The sequence below is a fragment of the Neovison vison genome, chromosome 3, assembly GCF_020171115.1.
Source record: "Neovison vison isolate M4711 chromosome 3, ASM_NN_V1, whole genome shotgun sequence".
Classification (NCBI taxonomy): Eukaryota; Metazoa; Chordata; class Mammalia; order Carnivora; family Mustelidae; genus Neogale; species Neogale vison.
Genome location: NC_058093.1, coordinates 136,205,640 through 136,224,918, shown reverse-complemented (window position 1 = coordinate 136,224,918; position 19,279 = coordinate 136,205,640). Strand labels below are relative to the sequence as shown.

Sequence of the window (19,279 nt, the reverse complement as noted above, 5' to 3'; positions counted from 1 at the left end):
GTTTGGTCAAAATGGCAATATAGCCGTATTATTTGCAAATCTGGAGGCAGGTATGAGGAGAAAGAGTGACTGCTTCTGGGGAGGTGGGAGGAGTGGATAGGAACCTCTTGTCTTTTTTTTTAATTATTATTATTTTTTAAAGACTTTATCTATTTATTTGACAGACAGAGATGGCAAGTAGGCAGAGAGGCAGGCAGAGAGAGAGGAGGAAGCAGGTTCCCTGCTGAGCAGAGAGCCCTGATGTGGGGCTCGATCCCAGGACCGTAGGATCATTACCTGAACTGAAGGCAGAGGCTTTAACCCACTGAGCCACCCAGGCGCCCCAGAACCTCTTGTCTTTTCAAATATTTCCTTGAGCATTATTTGATTTTTCAGCTAAATGTATGCACATTAATTTCATGAAAGGAAAAGTTTTTGAAACCTCAGAAAAAACGTAAATAACATAAAAATTACCTGTCACTCAAAAACTCATCACGCATGGAATTTATTTCCTTCTAATCTATCCAGATTATTCTCATATGTAACTTCATTCCTAATTTATACTTAATAACTCATGCTCCCTGTGACAACATTGTTTTGTTCTTCTAATCTTTACATTAATATCCTATCATGGATGTGATAGAATCCAATCTGTTCTGTTGTTGGGCATTTGCTGATTTTCTCTGTGCACATGAAAAAAGGATGAACGGGTCATCATTCCGCATAATATTTTAATCCATGTTTGTGCGTTTTACTTTCAGTGAAATTCCTTGAAATGCAGTTTTGATTCAGAAAGTATTTTTTCACAGCAATTTCTTCTTTTTCTTTCTTATTCCACCCATGCTTTTCTTTTTTTCTTTTCATTTCATTTCTTCCTCCTCCTCCCCCTCCTCCCCCTCCTCCCCCTTCTCCCCTCCTCCACTTCCCCCCTCCACCTCCCCCTCCCTCTCCTCCTCCCCCTCCTCCCCCTCCTCCTCCTCCTCCTCCTCCTCCTCCTCTTCTTCTTCTTCTTCTTCTTCTTTTTTCTTTAAACACAATTCTGGAAGTAATTGGCACCCAATTTTCAGCATTGCTTATGGAGAATAAGAAGTCATGCCTGTCTGACCTTACCAGCATCGGAAACCGATGTTATTTTATGTTATTTTAACCGATGTTATTTTATGCTTTAATACTTGGGAATTTTATGCTTTAAAATTATAACTTTAATGTGCTCTCCACCACTACTTTCTTTTTGGGAGGTCATAGTGTAGCATAGTGATTAAAACAGTGAACTCCAGAGTCACACAGACGGTTTCCAATCTCCTGTCGTTGCTCACAGCAGAGCAGCCTGGGGGACTAGAAAGGGTTCCTGGGCGGTGGTCACAACACATGGCCTTGGTGGGAAGTTAGGTATCAGTTAATTAATATTAGTTAATCAATTAACAGTAGTTAATTATTAGTTAATTATTTTCTTTTTAAAAAGTCTAGTGTTCCAAATGTGCTGACCTTTTCTGTGATGTTAAGTGGCTGTTACCAGTAGAACCCCTAGCAAGTATTTAAAAAAAAATGCTGTTGACTGATTGCCTTCAGGTAAAGGTGTGTTTTATCTATGAATGTGCAACCAACCACTTTTGAAGGATTGTAAAGGGATCATTTGAGAACATCCATTGACATGTTTTCCGTCCTTGTATGATCTCATTATTAGAAAAAGATGTTAAAACTCTCAAATATGGGCACTTAAAAACTTGCAAAATATAATTTTCTAAACTTCACAAAAACCTTCCAAAAAAAAAAAAAAAAAGATTTAGTGGGCTTCTAACTGTTCAAATACTGAAAGTACACGCTGAAAAATCTGGGTTTGCAAAAGCCAATGATTTTCAAGAGGATATATAGATTTTTAATATTTAGATCTCGACCCGAAATATTTGTATAGTTACTATATGAATGAAAGTCACGTGTCAACGTTTAGTCAGTAGAACCAATGGTGACGACTTTATTCTACTTTAATCAACCCATTTCCTGGGAAGCACTGTGACAGCTTTCAATCCACCTTTAGAAATAAATTGAGTTTAAAAGCAGGTCTGTAAATTATTGTACTTCAAAGCGTTAAATTAGGGTTAAAATAAACACTTATTCAATCACTGTGACATCATCAAATATTGGAATAATTTTTTGAGTGCAAAAGAATGTATTTCTAATAGTATTTTTTTATCCTTTGAAATTTTTATGTTTTTATAGAGTTTGTCATATATTAGTATTTAGCGTATTAGCCATCTAAACACGAATACTGAAACCGGAGATCGTGCTCAAACCCTGTCCTGATGGGTGTCCTACCAAAACAGTTTGGAAGCCACTGGCTTTAAGAACCTTTAAACTCTGCTCCTGCTTTTAGTTAATTTCCTAAGTGAAGTCCCGATGTTGACACTGATCTTGCGCGCACGCACCAAACACGAACACTGCGCGGACTAACCCGGGAAAACAAACCAGTCCCCTATCGGCAGGGACTCGGTCGACATCCTCGGAGGTCGCGGCCCAGCCTCCCGCGTGCACGCAGGCCGGGCGGGAGCACCGCGGGGGAGGCTCGGGCCCCTCCCGCGGACGCGCCGGGTGCCGGGCCATGCGGGCGGCTCTGAGTCACCCGCCGGAAGCCTCGCCCGGGATCAAAGCCGCCGGGAAGCTGCGAGCAGCAAGCTGGAGCCGCCGCCGCCGCCGCCGGAGCCGGAATCTCCCAGGTACCGGGCCGGGCAGCGCGCGGGTCCCCAGGTTCCCCGGGCGGAGGACCCCCCGCCGGGAGTGCGGCGGGACGCGGGGCGGGAGGGAGGCGGGCCGGGGGCGGATGCGGAGCGCGGAGCAGGAGGAGAGGACGGGGCGCTGTGGGCAGGGTGGTGGTGGGCGGGGTGGTGGTGGAGGGTGATCGGACCGGACCGCTGCGGCGCAGCTGTGCGCGGGGCTCTAAGGTGGCTGAGGCCGCGGCCGGCCGCGGCAGCGAGCGCCGGAGCGCAGACACGCCCTGGGCCGGATTGGGGGGTGTCCCCCGAGGGGGGGTGACACCGCGGCCGGCTGACGCCACCGCGCTGCGATCTGCCCGCAGGAGGGAGAGGCGACCCGCCCAAGCCCGGGGTGCTGGTGCGGAGACGGCTGGGCGGAAGCTTTGGGGAGGGTGCGTGGGAGCAGCCGCAGGGCGCAGCAGGGAGACCGGGGCGCCGCGTGCTGCCTCGCCTGGAATTTCCAGGGCCCCTTGGGCAAGTTCCGGGGAGGTGCTGGGTCAGCGCCACCTCCCGCGAGGGTAGGCCCCGTCCCCTGCCTCCTCCCTCCCTCCAGGCTTCCCCTTCCTTCCTTTATCCTGTTTTTCTTCCATATTCTTTTTTCTCTTTTTCTTTCTTTCACCTGCTCTTTATTGGCTGCTTTCCCCCAGTTTGCGAATATGCTCCCTTGCTGTTTCCACCTGGCCCGCAGCCACAGTAGGTAACTGAATGGACTCCCCACTTCCCGGATTCTCCCCAGCTCCTGCTCCCGCGGCTTGGCGAGCCTTTTTCGGGCCCTACCCCCTGTCTGTCCTCCAGCCGTGGGGCTGCCCTGGGCTTCAGCCCTTGTCTCTTCCTCTTCCTACCTGCAAATACCAGACATTCTTAAAAACTAGGTGAGTTTCTCCTCTTATGCCTCTCTGTACGTTGTAATTTCATCCCATTTGCCTAGGATCTCCCGCAACCTGGGTGCTCACGGCCTCAATCTCTTGCCCCGGGACTTGTGCCGGACTCAGTAACCTGTCTGGATTTACAAACATCCCTCGGCTGTCTTTGTTGCGGGGATCCAGGCCCTGTACCTAGTCTGCACGTCTCAAATAGAATGTATCACCTTCCTCATTCCATCTGGCTCCTCATATAAATTTCCAGTGGGTCACGGCCGCCCCAAGCATCCATGACCTAGGAGTTTGTTAGAAGATAAACGGAGGCATGTTTAAAAATTCAGTTCATCGGAGCACAGGGGAATTGGAGTGGGGCGGCACCCAGTCTAGCAGGTAGAAAGGAGCTCTGAGGAGCTCTTCAAAAATCCAAGACTTAGAAGCGGAAGGGAGTGGGGACAAGGAAGTTACAGCAAAACAGAGGGCTGGGTATTGCAGTTATTTTCCTTTAGCGGATGGCAGGGGTCTGGCAGGCGGGTGACCTCACTGGGGCAGTGACCCAGTCCCTCTGGTCCCTGCGCCCGCAGCACTCACCTCCCCTTTCACCACCGCACAGGCATTCCTGGTCCAATGTGTGAAAGCCAGCCGCCCCTCATCTCCTGAGCTTCTAAGGAGAATTAATTCTGCTTCTTTCTCTGGGGACTTCCATAGCACTTTGTAAATTTACCAGGTGACCGAGTGCAGGCTGGATTGAAACCACACGTTTAGGTTTGTTTGCGTGTCTCCGGTGGGGAGCGGGAGCGCCCCATCAGCAAGTATGGTCTTTAGAGTTCATTTCTTCTCTAAACCATGTAAGCAAAGTTCTATAATAAATGTTCTCTGTATAGATTCACTTTTGGAGGTGTCCGTGGGAAGGCGGAGTGGAGCACGGAGACCACAGGCGGTCGGGGCGCCAGGAGGACGGCAGTGTCTCTTCCTTGGAAGCAGAAGGCTTTGCTTTTGCTGCCGACTCTTCTGCTCTTACCGTGAGAGCCTTGGACGGTCTTTAATGATCCGGACTTCTCTCACCACTAAAAGAAAAACTAGTTTAGTGCCAATTCATTTTATAGGCTGGAAATCAAACCTTTCCACATTGCTGTGTTTTTATGACACAGTGGGATGGTGTACTGGTATCCAGAGGTATGGTTTCGTATTCTATTGAAATTTGTATCATATTGAAAGTCCTTTTTATTTTTTAAAAGATTTTATTTATTTGAGATTGAGTGAGCGAGAGAGCACATGAGCAGGGGAGAGTCAGAGGGAGAGGGGGAAGCCGACTCTCATTGAGCAGAGAGCTCAATGCAGGACTCGATCCCAGGACCTTGGGATCATGACTTGAGCTGAAGGCAGATGCTTAACCAACTGAGCCATCTAGGCGCCGCGAAATTCATTTCTTTTTAGGTTTATTGGGCAAGTTCCACTTTGTTTCAGGTACACCCCCTTGAAAGTTTAATGTGCACATGAGACGGGGGGAAAGAGAGTCATTGGGTTATCCTGCTTCGGCTCCTGCCTCTTCACCGGTGGGACTTGGGACACACTCCCGAGGTGCCCGCCTGGTGAGCGTGAGCCAGGGTGTCCTTGCTGTGAGGCAGATGCTGATGGGAAACACTGGCCAGCACCTGCCCCTGTGGAAATGAACTGAAGGAAGAAGAACGGTGGGAGAAACCAGAAGTAGGCATTTGACATCGAGAGCATTAAAATGTTAAACTGAAATTGATGTGATATTCTAGTAGCCTCCTTTGCCTGTGCAGGCAGGATAACACACACACACACACTCTCTCTCTCTCTCTCTCTCTCTCTGTCACACACACACACACACACACACACACCACTCACACTGAGCAGCCTAACCTTAGGCTCAGGTAGGATCCAGATGTGTTTGTGTCTGTCACTTCCTGTTACCCAATTCTCTCCTCCTCTGGGTCTCTTTGGTGCCACCTTGTGGTGGGCCGAATGCCGTGCAGTTTGCATCCCCCTGGCTCCTAGCTGTTTTCTGAAAAGTCCTCCAGTGTAAGGCAGGGAAACTTGGGGCCCGGAGGTGGCCTGCAGGCAGGCTGCACGCTGCACGCTGCTTTCTCTCGTGGGACTTGCCCACTGCAGATCCATGGGCTGTTGCACACCTGAAGCCTGCCGGTTCAGGCCCTGCAGCGGAAAGCTCTGGAGTGAGGGCAGTGAGGACCATATCCACGAAACCACCTGTCCAGCATAGCATGCTTCTGGGTAAACTTTGTCACTACTGTACTCTACTACTTAACTTGGTTAATGCTTTATTATTCACTTACTTATTTATTAAAGATTTACCCGTTTATTTGAGAGCGAGAGAGCACAAGCAGGGGAAGGGGCCGAGGGAGAGAGAATCCAGAAGCAGACTCACTCCAGAACAGAGCCTGATAAGACCACGTGGGGCTCAATCCCAGGACCGGAGATGGTGATCTGAGCTGAAACCAAGGAAACCAAGAGTCCGCTGCTTAACCTACATAGTAACCCCCACCCCCAATGCACCCCTTGGTAGATGTTTTAAATCATTTCTTTTAAACCTGAATTTGCCCTGCTTGGAGCTGTTGTAGAGTCTGCATTTAGAATAGAGCCTTTATACTTGTTTGTTTGACATCACTTTTTTTTTTTTTCTTCCTAAATCAGAGGCATGGTGTGTCTTCTCTTGAAAAAAATATTTTAGGAAGAAGCTTTCAAGGAACCAGTCAGCAATTGGAGAGGCTGTTTCAGTTGGTTGAAGCAGGTGTCTCCCTGTCCTCTTCCCAGCCACTGAGTTCCTCTTTCCTCTCCTGCCCCTGAGAAATCCAGGAGACGTGCCCCCACGCCCCCTCCCCCAAGGAAGGCCTAATGAGATACAGATGCAAGAATGCTCTAGGAGGCACAGCCAATCTTCTGTGAAACTGAAAGAAAAAATACCACATGACCATCCACTGGTTGATAAAACTGCCCAGATGTGTGATGGCTCTTATTGGAGGCAGAGATTCTAGTACTTTTGGTATTCCTTATTTGCTGGTTTTCCAAACTGGAATCTATTTTTCTTGTGTAGCTTTAAAACTTGCGAGTTAAAAACATATATGCAAATAGATGATTTGTATTTTATTTTCTAGAATGTTTTCACCTGGAACAGCAAAGAGACTCAGGGAAACCAAGATGAGTTGATGAACTTTAAGAATTTATTGAATAGTAGTCCAGGGTTCTAGAAGGCAGAAGAGAAATAAACAATTAATTCAGGACTTGTAACAGCTTGCTGAAATTATGATAAGTAAGAAGCTGCAATAATATCTCTCATCTTGGAGCAAGGGGGCCGCTGAAGTTCTGCCCCTGCCCTCCCATAGAGACTGGGAGGTAAGGGCGCTGTCTTCCTTGATAATTCCATTTTTATAGGAAAGGGTTTGAGGGATTGAGAAACAGGAGAGAGGGTTGAAAACAGGAGAGAGGCTTTCAAAATATTTCGAAATTCTCAAAAGAGCAGAGAAACAATTACAGGGACAAGTTGTCTAAAGTAAATGCTCTAAGGAATGGGAGGTCATCGAGAGGCAGGAAGGAGTGTGTCTAAAGTCTCTTCAAGGGGTGCCTGGGTGGCTCCGTGGGTTAAACCTCTGCCTTCAGCTCAGGTCACGATCTCAGGGTCCTGGGATCGAGTCCCACATTGGGCTCTCTGCTCAGTGGGGAACCTGCTTCCCTTCCTCTCTCCCTGCCTGCCTCTCTGTCTACCTGTGATCTCTCCCTGTCAAATAAATAAAATCCTTAAAAAAAAAAAAAAAAGTCTCTTCAAGTTGGGGGAAGGTCAAGGCTGGATCGGTCAGGCTGATCTTGGAACTGATGCCTCTGACTCAAAGTGCCCACCCGATGACTTGAGATTTGAACCTCATGTTTTATTTCCCTGCTTATGGGCTCCCGTGCCTACTCGCCAGCCCTGTTTCAGCCACTCCACAGAAAGCAGTGCCTCTTTTTCGAGTCCTCCTGATTCAAAATGAACTGTTTTCCCAGTAGCCCATATTTTAGGTCAGACCATCCTAAACCCACCCTTAAAATTTGTTGAAATCCATCCAGTTGATTCCACATGACACGGTGACAGACATGTCGTTTTTATTTATGAAGATTTCTTTATAGTCGGACGTTGTTTCTGAATAATACCAGAGACACCAAACTGAGGGAGAACTTGCAGCAAGAACGTGGCTGTGGAATGAGGAGGAATTCAGGCTCTTGCCTTTTGCAGCTCCCAGAGGCTGCCCGCGTTCCTTGGTCCTTGGCCTCGCGCCATTTTGACCTTTGCTTCTGTTGTCGCATCTCCTCCTCTGACTCTGACCCTCCTGCCTTCCTCTTCTAAGGACCCAGTGATTACACTGAGCCCACCTCTGTTCTGCAGACAATCTCCCCATTTCAAGATCCTTAATGCAGTCCCTTACATCTGCAAGGTGCCTGATGCCGAGCAAGATAACAGAGTTTTGGGAGGTTCTACGTGGGCGTCTGTGGGGGGAGCAGTTATTTTTCCGACCACACGCTGTGTCTACCGACAGGTGCTAATGGCCCCAATGACATAACAGGGGGCACGACTGATGTGCCTCTGTGTTGTGCTTTCCTCGCAGACCTCCCCTCATGGACGATCTCTATGAAGCAAATGGCAGTTTTGCCATCAGCTTATTGAAAATGTTGGGTGAAGAGGACAGCTCCCGAAATGTGTTCTTCTCCCCTCTGAGCATCTCCTCAGCCCTGGCCATGGTCTTCATGGGGGCCAAAGGAAACACCGCTGCGCAGATGTCCCAGGTAGGCGTGCTAGCATTCTGTCCCACAAAAAAACAAAAAAAAAACACACAAAAAAAGTCCCCAAATTTCACCTTTGTTACATTTTAAATTTTGGCTCATGTTAAATATCAAATTGAAATGTAGCTGTTTGAATGAACTTGCTGTTAAATGGGTTCTTTGTAGTGTATGATTATACACTAGAAGAAAGCAACACAAATGTGGACTTCCATCTCCGAAATTATTGAGAGGAATTGTATAATCTTATCGATCTAAAACGGGTTCTGTGGGACTTGAGCTACAAAGGAAGTAGTGGCAAGTACCTTAGGGACGTAGTCTTTAACCTCTTTGTTATCTTAAGTTTCTCTGACGGTCTTGTGAGTGTCCCAGAACATTGCCAATGCACATGACTTCTCCATTGATAGCAGGGGTGCGTGGGTGCCCTTTGGAAGTGTCTCTGGGGATGGCAGCTTGTGGGGGGGGGCAGTGGTTTCTTCCAGGTCTCTGGCAGAGGGAGGCTTTGGACTGGAGCCATTGCGAGACAGAGGAACAACCTTAATTTCCACTCTAACTTGACATAGAAGTCCCAGTCTGGTCTACAGGACTTCTGTGAAATTACTTCAGTATTTGCTGTTGATTTCTGCTTATTCTTGTGTTCCCCGGGTTGTGCTGGATTCATTCCAGCCACCTCTTTGTTCTGTTCTGTTCCATCTTCCTCCTGAGTTTTCTCACCTGCCTTTCTAAGTGGATTTACACACCGGAGCGACATTTGCCACTGTCCTGAGCAGCTTGATTGTCTGAGAGGTGCTACTGACATCTAGTGGCCAGCGGCCAGAAATGCTGCAGAATGTCTTAGGCACAGCCTAGCCCCTGCCACAGAGTATCTGGCCCCAAATGTCAGCAGTGCCCAGGTGGAAAGGTGCTGTAGGATGGTTAAACCCAATGCCATTGCCTTTCAGGATGGGATCATTTGTGATTTTTAGCGCAGGGCTCATTGGAAATAGCTCTCTGTGGGAGCAAGATGGCAAAGTTACAAGTTGTGTCCTTGTCTGTTACCAGGCGCTTTGTTTGAACAGAGGCGGAGAAATTCACCAAGGTTTCCGGTCCCTTCTCAAGGAGGTTAACAAGTCTGGCACTCAGTACTTGCTCAGAACTGCCAACAGACTCTTCGGAGAGAAGACGTGTGATTTCCTTCCTGTAAGTTGTCCTCATGCACTCATGTTAAAAAAATGGCAAATAAGGTAGAAACTGCAGAAGAACAGAGATAAAGTATAATTCTGTTGCTTAAAAAATGTGCTTTGAATTGTACTTTTATAATTCTAATTTTGAATTTTATGATTGCCTCTGAAGTATATCCTTTTTAAAGTTTTTTTTTTTTTTAAGAAGTTTTTATTTATTTGAGACACAGAGACAGCACACAAGCAGGGAGGAAGGTCAGAGGGAGAGGGAGAAGCAGACTCCTTGCCGAGCAGGGCTTGATTCTGGGACCCTGAGATCATGACCTGAGCCCAAGACAGACACTTAACTGATTGAGCTACCCAGTCACCCCAAAGTTGTTTTTGATAGATCCCTTCCAGATACCAGTCTCAGTATGTCTTACCTTCCTGCACACAGACCTGCTTCTTCACCTTGATCCCCCAAGCCTCAGTGACCACATAGTCCTGTGTGTTTACCTGGCTGTCCCCAAGCTCACCTCTGGTTATTGGGTGGTTCTGGCAGAGCTAGTCTCTCAAGGCCTCCTAAATTTGTCCCCTCTTCTGAATTACCACCACCACTGCCTGGGTCCAGACTCTCACTGGATCTCCTACATCATTATTTTGATTCATTCCTGATGGATCTCTCCAAGTCCAGCCAGGTTCTTCCACACTACTGACAGAATAGTCTTTTGAAAATTAAAATTGGGCCTTAAAACTGAGGTTTTAAATCTGTGCCCTTCCTAAGTACTAAAGCATATAATTCTCAAGTTCTCCGGTCCAGTAAAAGCCTGCTATCATGCAACGAGTGAAGGCCAAAAAAATATGTTGCATCCATGCAGAGTGTCACTACCTCAGATTAACGAAGAGATATGGGCAAACCCAGCTATCTTCCTGGCTGGCAATTCCAAGGATTTTTCTGTGAGATTCAGATACATCCCTGTTCTGGCTCTTGTTGGGTGCGACCCCATGGAAGTCACTCGCTCTGGGCTTGAATATCATTGGAGATAATTCTGGGTCTTCTAGGACAGGCATTAATGATCTCAGGAATCTTGATTAATTGATGTTCATTTTTGAATGTCAGCCTGATCTTTGGGGACTGTCATTGGGGGTACTGGGGACACAAGGAGCCACCTTCCCATTTTCTCAGTTGCTTGGCTCCTCTTTCTCTCTACATTTTCTTTCTTCTGTAGAAGCTAAAATATTTGAGAACAGGAGATGGGCGGAGGATGGGAGCCAATTGCCAGGCACATTATATCTGACACCAAGTTTTTGTGAGGTGAGTTATCCGGGTTTTCATGTACTGGGTACAGGCACTTCCTGACTTGACCCCAAAGGACATTCCAAGGCTCACCCCAGGCCACTGTTTTCCCTAAACCATCCCCCCCACACCCCAACAGCCTCCCATTTGATCCAGGCCTATCACATTCCACTGCTGGAGGGACCTGTAGGGTTTCTGGATGATCTGGTTCCCCCAGGGAGCCTCTCACTCATTCACAAATATCAGACATCATAGCTGGTGTTGGTGATACCAAAACGGGTCAGAGCGAGAGTCGGGGCAGACGCAGAAAATCAAGCAGGAAGTCAGCGTGGAGCGGAAGTGCTGGGCAGGGAGGGAGGGGGCGGTTCTGCGCACGCGCGCCGCTGGCGGTGTTCTGGAAGCTTGTGGGCTCTGCCTGTCCCTGTGCTGTTTGTTGCTCCCGGCGGACCCTGAGCCGCCTCAGGGCCAGCGTCACGTCTTCAGCCCCCGGTGTCCGGGCCCTGACACGGGAGTCTGGCTCGGTGGCGGCGGTCGCCGCGTTGTTGTCATTCGCTTGAATGAGTCTTCAAGTGCAGGCCGCCCCGCACTTGAACCCCGCGCAGGTTCCGAGAGGAAATGTTTTCGCTCCGGTGCGAACTTGGCTGAAGAGGGCCCGCTTGTGTTCGCAGGCCTTCCGGGAATCCTGTCAGGAGTTCTTCCAGGCCGAGCTGGAGGAGCTGCCGTTCGCTGAAGACACAGAGGCGAGCAGGAGACACATCAACGACTGGGTGGCCGAGAAGACGGAAGGTGAGGCGCGTGCGCTGCGCCGCACTTGGGGTGTTGCGGGGCGCAGCCCCGATCGTCGGCCGGCGGGTGTTGGCCGGATTTCCAGGCCAGCGAGGCCGTTCGCTTATATTTCTCGGGTTCGTGAGGTCACGGAGTGGTGATTTCTAAAAGCTACGTAAACCGACTGTGAGGGTTTCAGACCCCTTTCCCTCTAGAATGTGCTGGAAAATCCCCCAAAAGGCTTCCTGTTTTGGGACTGGGCAGTCCTCTGCCTGAGGGGAGGGGATGAGAGCCCTTGCCCTGCCCTGAGAGCCGCAGGACTTTCCGCTTGGGCTGTGGTGGGCTGGGCCGGCCGTGCCCGCCATCTCCCAGTGGCGGCGACGCGGCTGGTTTTATCTGCCGGGCCCGCCTCCCTCGGTCACCGGCTCGGCCGCGCGTGCCTTCAGAGCGTGACCTTTGCTCCAGAGTCTGGAACTGCATTTCCAGAATGGAAATGGAGCCTGCAGCCTCCCTGGTCCGGACCACACTCTGTCTTACCAGGAATTATTTCCGCCAGTGCTTGACTGGGGTGCCGAGAAGGGCATGCTTTTAAGCACTCAAAGTACCTAATACAATCTAGAGACTTCCAGAAATATGTGTGTGTGGTGCCGGGGCGGGGGGTGGGGGAGTTAAATCACTTACTTCTTCCTGTGCTCACCTAGCACGCTTTAGGACATCCGTTCTGGCTTTAGGGTGCACCCACCCTGTGTCCGTCTCAGCAACGCCCACGATAATACTGAAAGCCAATCAAGTAATGGTCTTCGGAAGGGCAGAGCTTTTCATGTTTCCCTACATGTATGTGCAGCCGTCTCTCGCTCTCCAGTCGATCCAGCAGTACTGGGTCCCCCACGGAAGCCAGAAGCTTCTCCCTACATCACTCGCTTCCTCTTCATCAGATTGACTGCCAGCATGTTGCCCCAAAATAGTAGAGCCACAAGGGACCTCGGGGGTCACCTTGTCCCCGGTCTCATTGGAGAACTCAGTTTGGGCCCCTTTGTTGTACCCCTGAATTCCTTCCCGCGTTCGCTGCCTTCAGGAGGACTGCCCTCACCCACTTACAGGTCTGTAGTCCTTCATCCTTCGGAAGCTTCTCCTCCCCTAAATGAGATTTGAAGGTTGGCGTGGAGCAATGATTCTCGACCACAATCAGCCCCTACGTGACATTTGCCAACGGTGAAGACACTGTGGTTGTCCCAGTTGGGGAAATGCTACTGGCGGGACATCCTACAACGCACAGGACATCCCCAACAACAAAGGATGATCTGGCTTCAAATGCCAGTAGCCACATGGTTGAAAAATTATGGCACTGAGGTTGGGAAGCTTACAGTTAGAAGAAGTAAGACTCGCAGGCCCTTGTCTCAGCTCAGCCACTTACCCCCTGTGTGACATTGGCAAAATGTCAGCCAAATGCTCTGACTTGAATTTCTACATCTGTAAATTGAGGGTAAAATGAGAGTTGACCTGCCTGCTTCAGGACTGCTGTTCAGGGACCAGCGGGGGTAATCCACACCGCGTGCGTGCACAGCATTACAGCCTACGCCCTGTTCCTCAGGCCTCTGGGAAAACAGGATTCCAGTCTGGCTGGCAACCAAATCAAGCTTCAGATGTCAGGAGAGTTGTTGGAAAAAAACATCTCTTCCCTTCCCTTCTCCCCCACGTGGCAATAAACCTCTCTCATATTCTTTGCAGGTAAGATTTCAGAGATCCTGGGTGCTGGGACTGTGGATCCACTGACTAAGCTGGTTCTCGTGAATGCCATCTATTTCAAAGGAAAGTGGAACGAGCAGTTTGACAGAAAGCACACAAGGGGAATGCCCTTTAAAGTCAACCAGGTAGGGAAATACTTTTCGGGAGTACTGCTAACTTCAAGTAATGTGCTGGGAAGGATTATGAATGAATGGAAAAAATAATTTGTTTTCATACTATATTTATGAGTGAATTTCATGCTCCCTATGTATCTTTTACTGGAGAGGGGAAGAGAAAAGACAGTTGTGTGTTTGCGTCCTTGCATCTTCGGCCGTATTATTTGGGTTGAAAGAAGATTTCTTCCAACCCTTGGAATTATGTTTGTCTTGTACTGTTGCTATCTCTCTTTACACAGATACCTTCTTGCAATGTCAGTGACAACTATGTGTATATATTGCCTGGTAACTTATAGCCATACAGTTCTGAACACAAGAAAAAAAGTGTTAACAGATGTTCAGGCAAACTTTGTCTTTATTTTTGGATCTTTTTTAAACATAAAAATTGTATATAATGTGCATGAAATAATGATTTGATATAATTCACATAGAAATAACAGCTTTTGGTCCAGTTAGCACACATTTTCCTCACATGGTTATCATGTTCTTTTTGTGATGAGAGCACCTGAAACCTGCTCTCTTAGCAGATTTCCAATATTCACTACAGTGTTAGTAACTGCAGTCGTCATGCTGGACATCAGATTTCTAAACTTCGAACCTAACTTTAAAAACGCTTTTGTCCCTTCACTTTAGGGTATGATGATGGTTGGCATCAAGAGCACTTAGCTTGAAATTTGACTTCCATCAACCTGATGATGGCATGTCGCACAGAGATTTAAAAGTCTACGTTTGACACAAGCTCTAGAATCAGTGGACACTACGAATCTTGTCAAGGTCTTCTCTCCGAGAAAACCAAAGCCATATAGCCAGTTATTTAACTGAGCCACTTTTCACAATAAAAATATAAGTCTCTGTGGCCTACCCATCTCTTCTTACTGTATCCTTCACCCCCCAAACCTGAATATTAGTTAGTTCTCCATTTAACTTGGATAAATAATCTTTAATTATAAGGTCCCTGGGAGTGCTTCCCAACTACATCTTCTCAGAAGAGAAAACCACAGCTTCTTCCAAAAATAATGTGGGGTTTTATGTCTGTGTCCGTCAGTCTTATTCTCGCTCACCGGGTCATGGTCGATCCGCTGGGACAAGAGCACGTGGGATTCCATACTACTATGTCACAGTGAGCATTTCGCCTCTGTCAGCAGAGTACATGGAAATAACAAGTCTCTCACATGGACCGAGGGCTTGTGCAAATGAGATTTAGCTCATTTTCCGTAAGCCGTGCTCATTTTCAGCTGATTTTAATTCCGTATTTTTCATTAGGAGAAAAAGACGGTGCAGATGATGTTCAAGCAAGCTAAATTTAAAACGGGGTACGTGGCTGAGGCGCACACACAGGTGCTGGAGCTGCCCTACGCGGGGCAGGAGCTCAGCTTGGTGGTTCTTCTGCCGGATGACGACACTGAGCTCGCCGTGGTAAGCCCTGGCTGGGCGTCTGAGCGTCTGTGGACACGGGCTCAGCTCATGTCTTCCTGTCCGTCTGTCCGCTAGTGCGTGAGGAATGTCCCCTTGGGGGTTATTAGGAGTCCTGGGTGAGCAGCATGTTACGTCTGGGGTGACCGTGGGTTTGCGTTTCCGGTGAGTGGGCATCCGGCAGTGGAACTGGTGGTGAGCCCCCGTCCTGAAGACGCTAGGAGGACAGACTTCCGAACTTCTAAGAACACTGTGCCTTATTCTGATGGGAGGGGCTGGTCGAGTCCCAATTATTGTCGAACAAAAGTGCTAGACAAGGAGAGGGATGGATCTGGGCAGTGCTTCTCAAACAGTAATGTGTGTAGGACTCCGCCAGGTGGCTTGTTAAAAGGCAGTTTCTGATTCAGGCCTTGAGGGCCTGGCATTTTGCATTTCTGCCCACATTCCAGGTGGTACAGATGCTGTTGGTCAGGGACACACTTTGGGTGGCAAGAGTGTCAAGGACAGGTGAGGAATAGTCCTTAGACAGGAGGAGAGCGATCTCTTCCCACCACAGAAAAGCAACAAAGTTCAGGGTGCGAGAAAGTCAATTTGTAAGGAGGTCAGGGCCAGTAGCGGGCTTGTTAGCGGGCTCTCTGGGGCTGGAGAGCGGCCTTCGTCGTGGTGTCTGGCTCAGTGAGGCGACGGAGGGTTTAATAACTGGCTCTTGCCGGAGGTACAGCCAGCTCCAGCACACGGATGCACAGGATGTCAAGGGCAGGACCTGGCCAGTTTCCCTGGTTTTCTATGGAATCAGAAAGCTGTTGGCATAAGTCAAGGGTGAGATCTGTCGTGGCTCCTCAAAATTAGAAGAGTCTGGGAATTCGAGCTAATATCCAGATAGCCATCCGTGGAGAAGAGCTTTCACCTGGGCTGCAGGTGGTGAGGAGAAGAGGGAGAGGCAGTGCAAGTTCCTTCCTCCTTTCTTTCTTCACTGTGTACGGACAGACAGAGTGGTGGGTCTTGGAGGTTTTGAAGTGAACGCCAGGGAAGGCAGAAGATGAACAAGAATGCCAGGAGCTGCAGCGTTGTTGAATTCTCCATCTCCACTCTCCTCCCCAGAAGCCACATCCTCCTTCCTGTTTGGATAATCCCTGATTTTCCTGCTCACCTGTCAGAGTTCTGAGCCGTGCTGTCTTTTTTTTTTTGTCAAACAATCTCTAATTCACACTAATGTGCATCATATGAATACAATCTCTTGGTTATGAGAACTTTTCAAACTATAAACATTTGAAGTGAGTTTGGTAGAGGTAATTAAAAAATCTCTTCTCTCTCCGTGTTTTTTTAAGCTGTTTTCCTTTTATATCCATAAAACAGCGAGAAAGATGAGAATTTGAGGGAAAATTTTTGGTGTGTATACAAAGGGAAAATCTGTAGATGGTCTTGGACCAGAACTCCCGTCATTGTATGTCATGGGCGGGTGGGGAGCTGAGTGGAGAGAAGGGCACCAGGTTTGTCGTTTATATTTTAAGATTCAGTGACTTTTTTTTTCAGGTGGAAAAAGCACTTACATATGAGAAGTTCAGAGACTGGACAAATCCAGAGAAGATGACTAAGGATAAAGTTCAAGTTTTCCTTCCCCGATTGAAGCTGGAGGAGAGTTACGACTTAGAATCTTTTCTTCGAAGTTTAGGTATGACTGATGCATTTGAGGAAGCCAAGGCAGACTTTTCCGGAATGTCAGCTAAGAAGAATGTGCCCGTGTCCAAGGTGGCACACAAGTGCTTCGTAGAGGTGAACGAGGAGGGCACGGAGGCGGCGGGGGCCACAGCCGTGGTCAGGAACGCTCGGAGCATCAGACCCGAACCAAGATTTTGTGCAGACCACCCTTTCCTTTTCTTCATCACACACCGCAGCACCAGCAGCATTTTGTTCTGTGGCAGGTTCTGCTCTCCATAGGGAGGTGCAGGATGTGCTGGATGTGAGGGCGATCTGGCTGCGACATCTGTCACCCCATTGATCGCCAGGGTTGATTCGGCTGATCTGGCTGGCTAGGCGGGTGTCCCCTTCCTCCCTCACCGCTCCATGTGCGTCCCTCCCGAAGCTGCGCGCTCGGTCGAAGAGGACGACCATCCCCGATAGAGGAGACGACCGTTCTTCGGTCAAGGGTATACGAGTAGCTGCGCTCCCCTGCTAGAACCTCCAAACAAGCTCTCAAGGTCCATAGGGAGGTGCAGTCACTATAAACACCCTCCTTTCGCTTCTGCCAACCTTGTCTTAATACAGATTCCTGGGACTCAATTGGTGTGGTAGTTTGGATGCCCAAACGAAGAGTGTGCATCTGGAAAGTCTGTGTGAATGTCCTCACCGGGGATTCCACAGCTGCTGAGGAAACTGAGGCATCACATGTGTGCAGTTTGGGGTGGAGAAGACTGTGTGTGTTCTGGAGGGTTTGGGCAGCTCCTCTTTCTCATTGGCTCTGCCCTCACCTGCCTGTGAGCGGACGGCCTGCTCCTCTCAGAATCTGTTCTTGTCGTTTGTGGGCATCTGGAGGAGCACGTCAGGGATCCACATACCCGTCCTCTCTACACATTCCCACCCTGCAGTGACCTCAGAGCTCTGTCCCCCTCCGCTGCCAGGCTCCCGTGGAAATGCCAGAGCCCAGCGCCACTGCACACACGACCAGAGGTGAACGCCCTGATGGAAAGCCTGCAGCCACCCTGTCTCTGCCCTGTCAGGATCCCACAGACTGTCCTGCATGTCCCAAATCTCACACAGTCCATCATGGAGACAACTCCTTCAGATCTTCTTGCCATAACCCTTCAGGCCTGCGCTAGGAGGCAGAGCTCCGAACAGGCCGTGCCCTGTAGTCTCCTCCATGCCCTCCTCGTCTGAAGCACCGCCCCTCCCTGCCCCAGGACCTTCATGTGAAGCACCTGTCAGGACAGCTGACCCTCTAGGTAAGCCACATACAAGTCACGTGTGGCTCCAGCATGGCCCTCCCTACAGTATTTTTTTTTCCCCCTACAGTATTTGTTTTGGCTTAAAAAAGGATTTGTATTGTGGTAGCAATTTGGAAACTATTGAAAAGTACCAGAGAACACTGAAGTCACCCACAATTCTATCACTGAAATCAGTACTAATTATAGTTAATCCTATTCTGTGTATGCAAATACAAATGTTATAAACATTTTAGCACGTTAATTATAGACTTCTGTAGCTATTTCTACCCTTACTTGACATAAACTCTCCTCAAGATAATTATCTATGTCATAATTTGATATGTCAAATTGTATCTCTGTATATTTTCTATTATTGGATCTACTTTTAGACAATTCAGATAATTAAAATTATATACTCTTACGAATGTATCAAATATTTGCTCGCATTTTTAATATTTTGAAAGAAATATTCTGAATGGTACAGTCAAGATAAAAGTTGGGGACATTTTGAGACTGCTTCCAAATTGGTCTCCAGAAAGTTGTCCTGGTTTATACCCTCCCCACCTAAACATGACCATTTACACTACTGCTAACTGCTGCTGGCTATTTTTTTTTTTTAATGAGTGGTTATATCCTGACTCTGTTTTGGATTCACAGTTCACAGTTACGTGAACCATTCATATTATAGTTCTTTTTGTTATTTTTTAAAAGATTTTATTTATTAGAGGCAGCGAGAGAGGGAACACAAGTGGGGGGTGTGGGAGGAGAAGCAGGCTTCCCGCTGAGCAGGGAGCCCTATGTGGGCTCAGTCCCAGGACTGGGAACATGACCTGAGCCAAAAGGCAGATGCTTAACAACTGCGGCCCCCCGGTACCCTTATATTACAGTTTTTACTTAAAATTCATCAAGTTAGAATATGTTCTCTGTTAGGCCACATTCATCTCAGGGATCCTACTTTCCAAAAAAGACTTGGCCAAAAGTGAATCCAGAGGACTAGAAAGTCTGCTTCTTTTATTTTTAATCTCATATCCACTAAAAAATTAAAAAATTACACCTTTGTTGAGATAGAATTCATACAGAATAAACTACATACTTAACATGTGCAGTTTGATAAATTTTGACACATGTAACACCCACGAAACCAAGGAACCAGTGGGCAGGTACCAGACCATGGGAGGCCCATCAGAATCAGACAGCCCTCTGAAGTCTGAAAAATGACCATGAGCTAAGAACACCTGTCAACCTTTACTCAGACCTCTTGTCTTTCCAAGTAAAGGAGACTAGGGGTTAGGGGGAGATCCCTCTGTGTCAAGGTCAGAGTTCATTGGTCTCAAAATCTCTGGGCCGGTGGTAGAGCAGGAGTTCTCTAGTGAAGTAGAAATGTTCTGTACAGCTGAAACCTGCCCAGATGGGGGTCAGAACTGCAAAAGCCCTAGGAGGGACTCTGCATTCCAGGCATAACACTAAAG

General features: G+C 48.2%; 1 protein-coding gene across 3 annotated transcripts; it reads left to right on the top strand.

The window, feature by feature from the left end:
* Positions 1–2,583: 2,583 nt before the first annotated feature.
* LOC122902826 (serpin B8-like) lies at positions 2,584–16,910 on the top strand. 3 transcript variants are annotated; one of them, XM_044242840.1, is made up of 8 exons: positions 2,584–2,690; positions 4,468–4,759; positions 8,203–8,380; positions 9,416–9,553; positions 11,479–11,596; positions 13,304–13,446; positions 14,740–14,892; positions 16,423–16,910. In XM_044242840.1, the coding sequence occupies exons 2-8, from the start codon at positions 4,629–4,631 to the stop codon at positions 16,825–16,827; spliced, it is 1,266 nt and encodes a 421-aa protein (XP_044098775.1). In that variant the 5' UTR covers positions 2,584–2,690; positions 4,468–4,628; the 3' UTR covers positions 16,828–16,910. The 3 variants fall into 3 exon arrangements, with proteins under 3 accessions (XP_044098775.1, XP_044098776.1, XP_044098777.1); XM_044242841.1 differs by lacking the exon at positions 4,468–4,759 and having other exon boundaries at positions 2,643–2,690; XM_044242842.1 differs by lacking the exons at positions 2,584–2,690; positions 4,468–4,759; positions 8,203–8,380; positions 9,416–9,553 and adding an exon at positions 10,663–10,828.
* The last annotated feature ends 2,369 nt before the right edge of the window (positions 16,911–19,279 follow it).

What these genes read in the sequence shown, in the direction of transcription:
- LOC122902826 (XM_044242840.1), top strand. Translation starts at nt 4,629, where the DNA reads ATGATCCGGACTTCTCTCACCACTAAAAGAAAAACTAGTTTAGTGCCA. An exon ending in TGGTGTACTGGTATCCAGAG is followed by an intron (nt 4,760 to 8,202) that starts GTATGGTTTCGT and finishes CTTTCCTCGCAG; the next exon opens with ACCTCCCCTCATGGACGATC. An exon ending in ACGACACTGAGCTCGCCGTG is followed by an intron (nt 14,893 to 16,422) that starts GTAAGCCCTGGC and finishes TTTTTTTTTCAG; the next exon opens with GTGGAAAAAGCACTTACATA.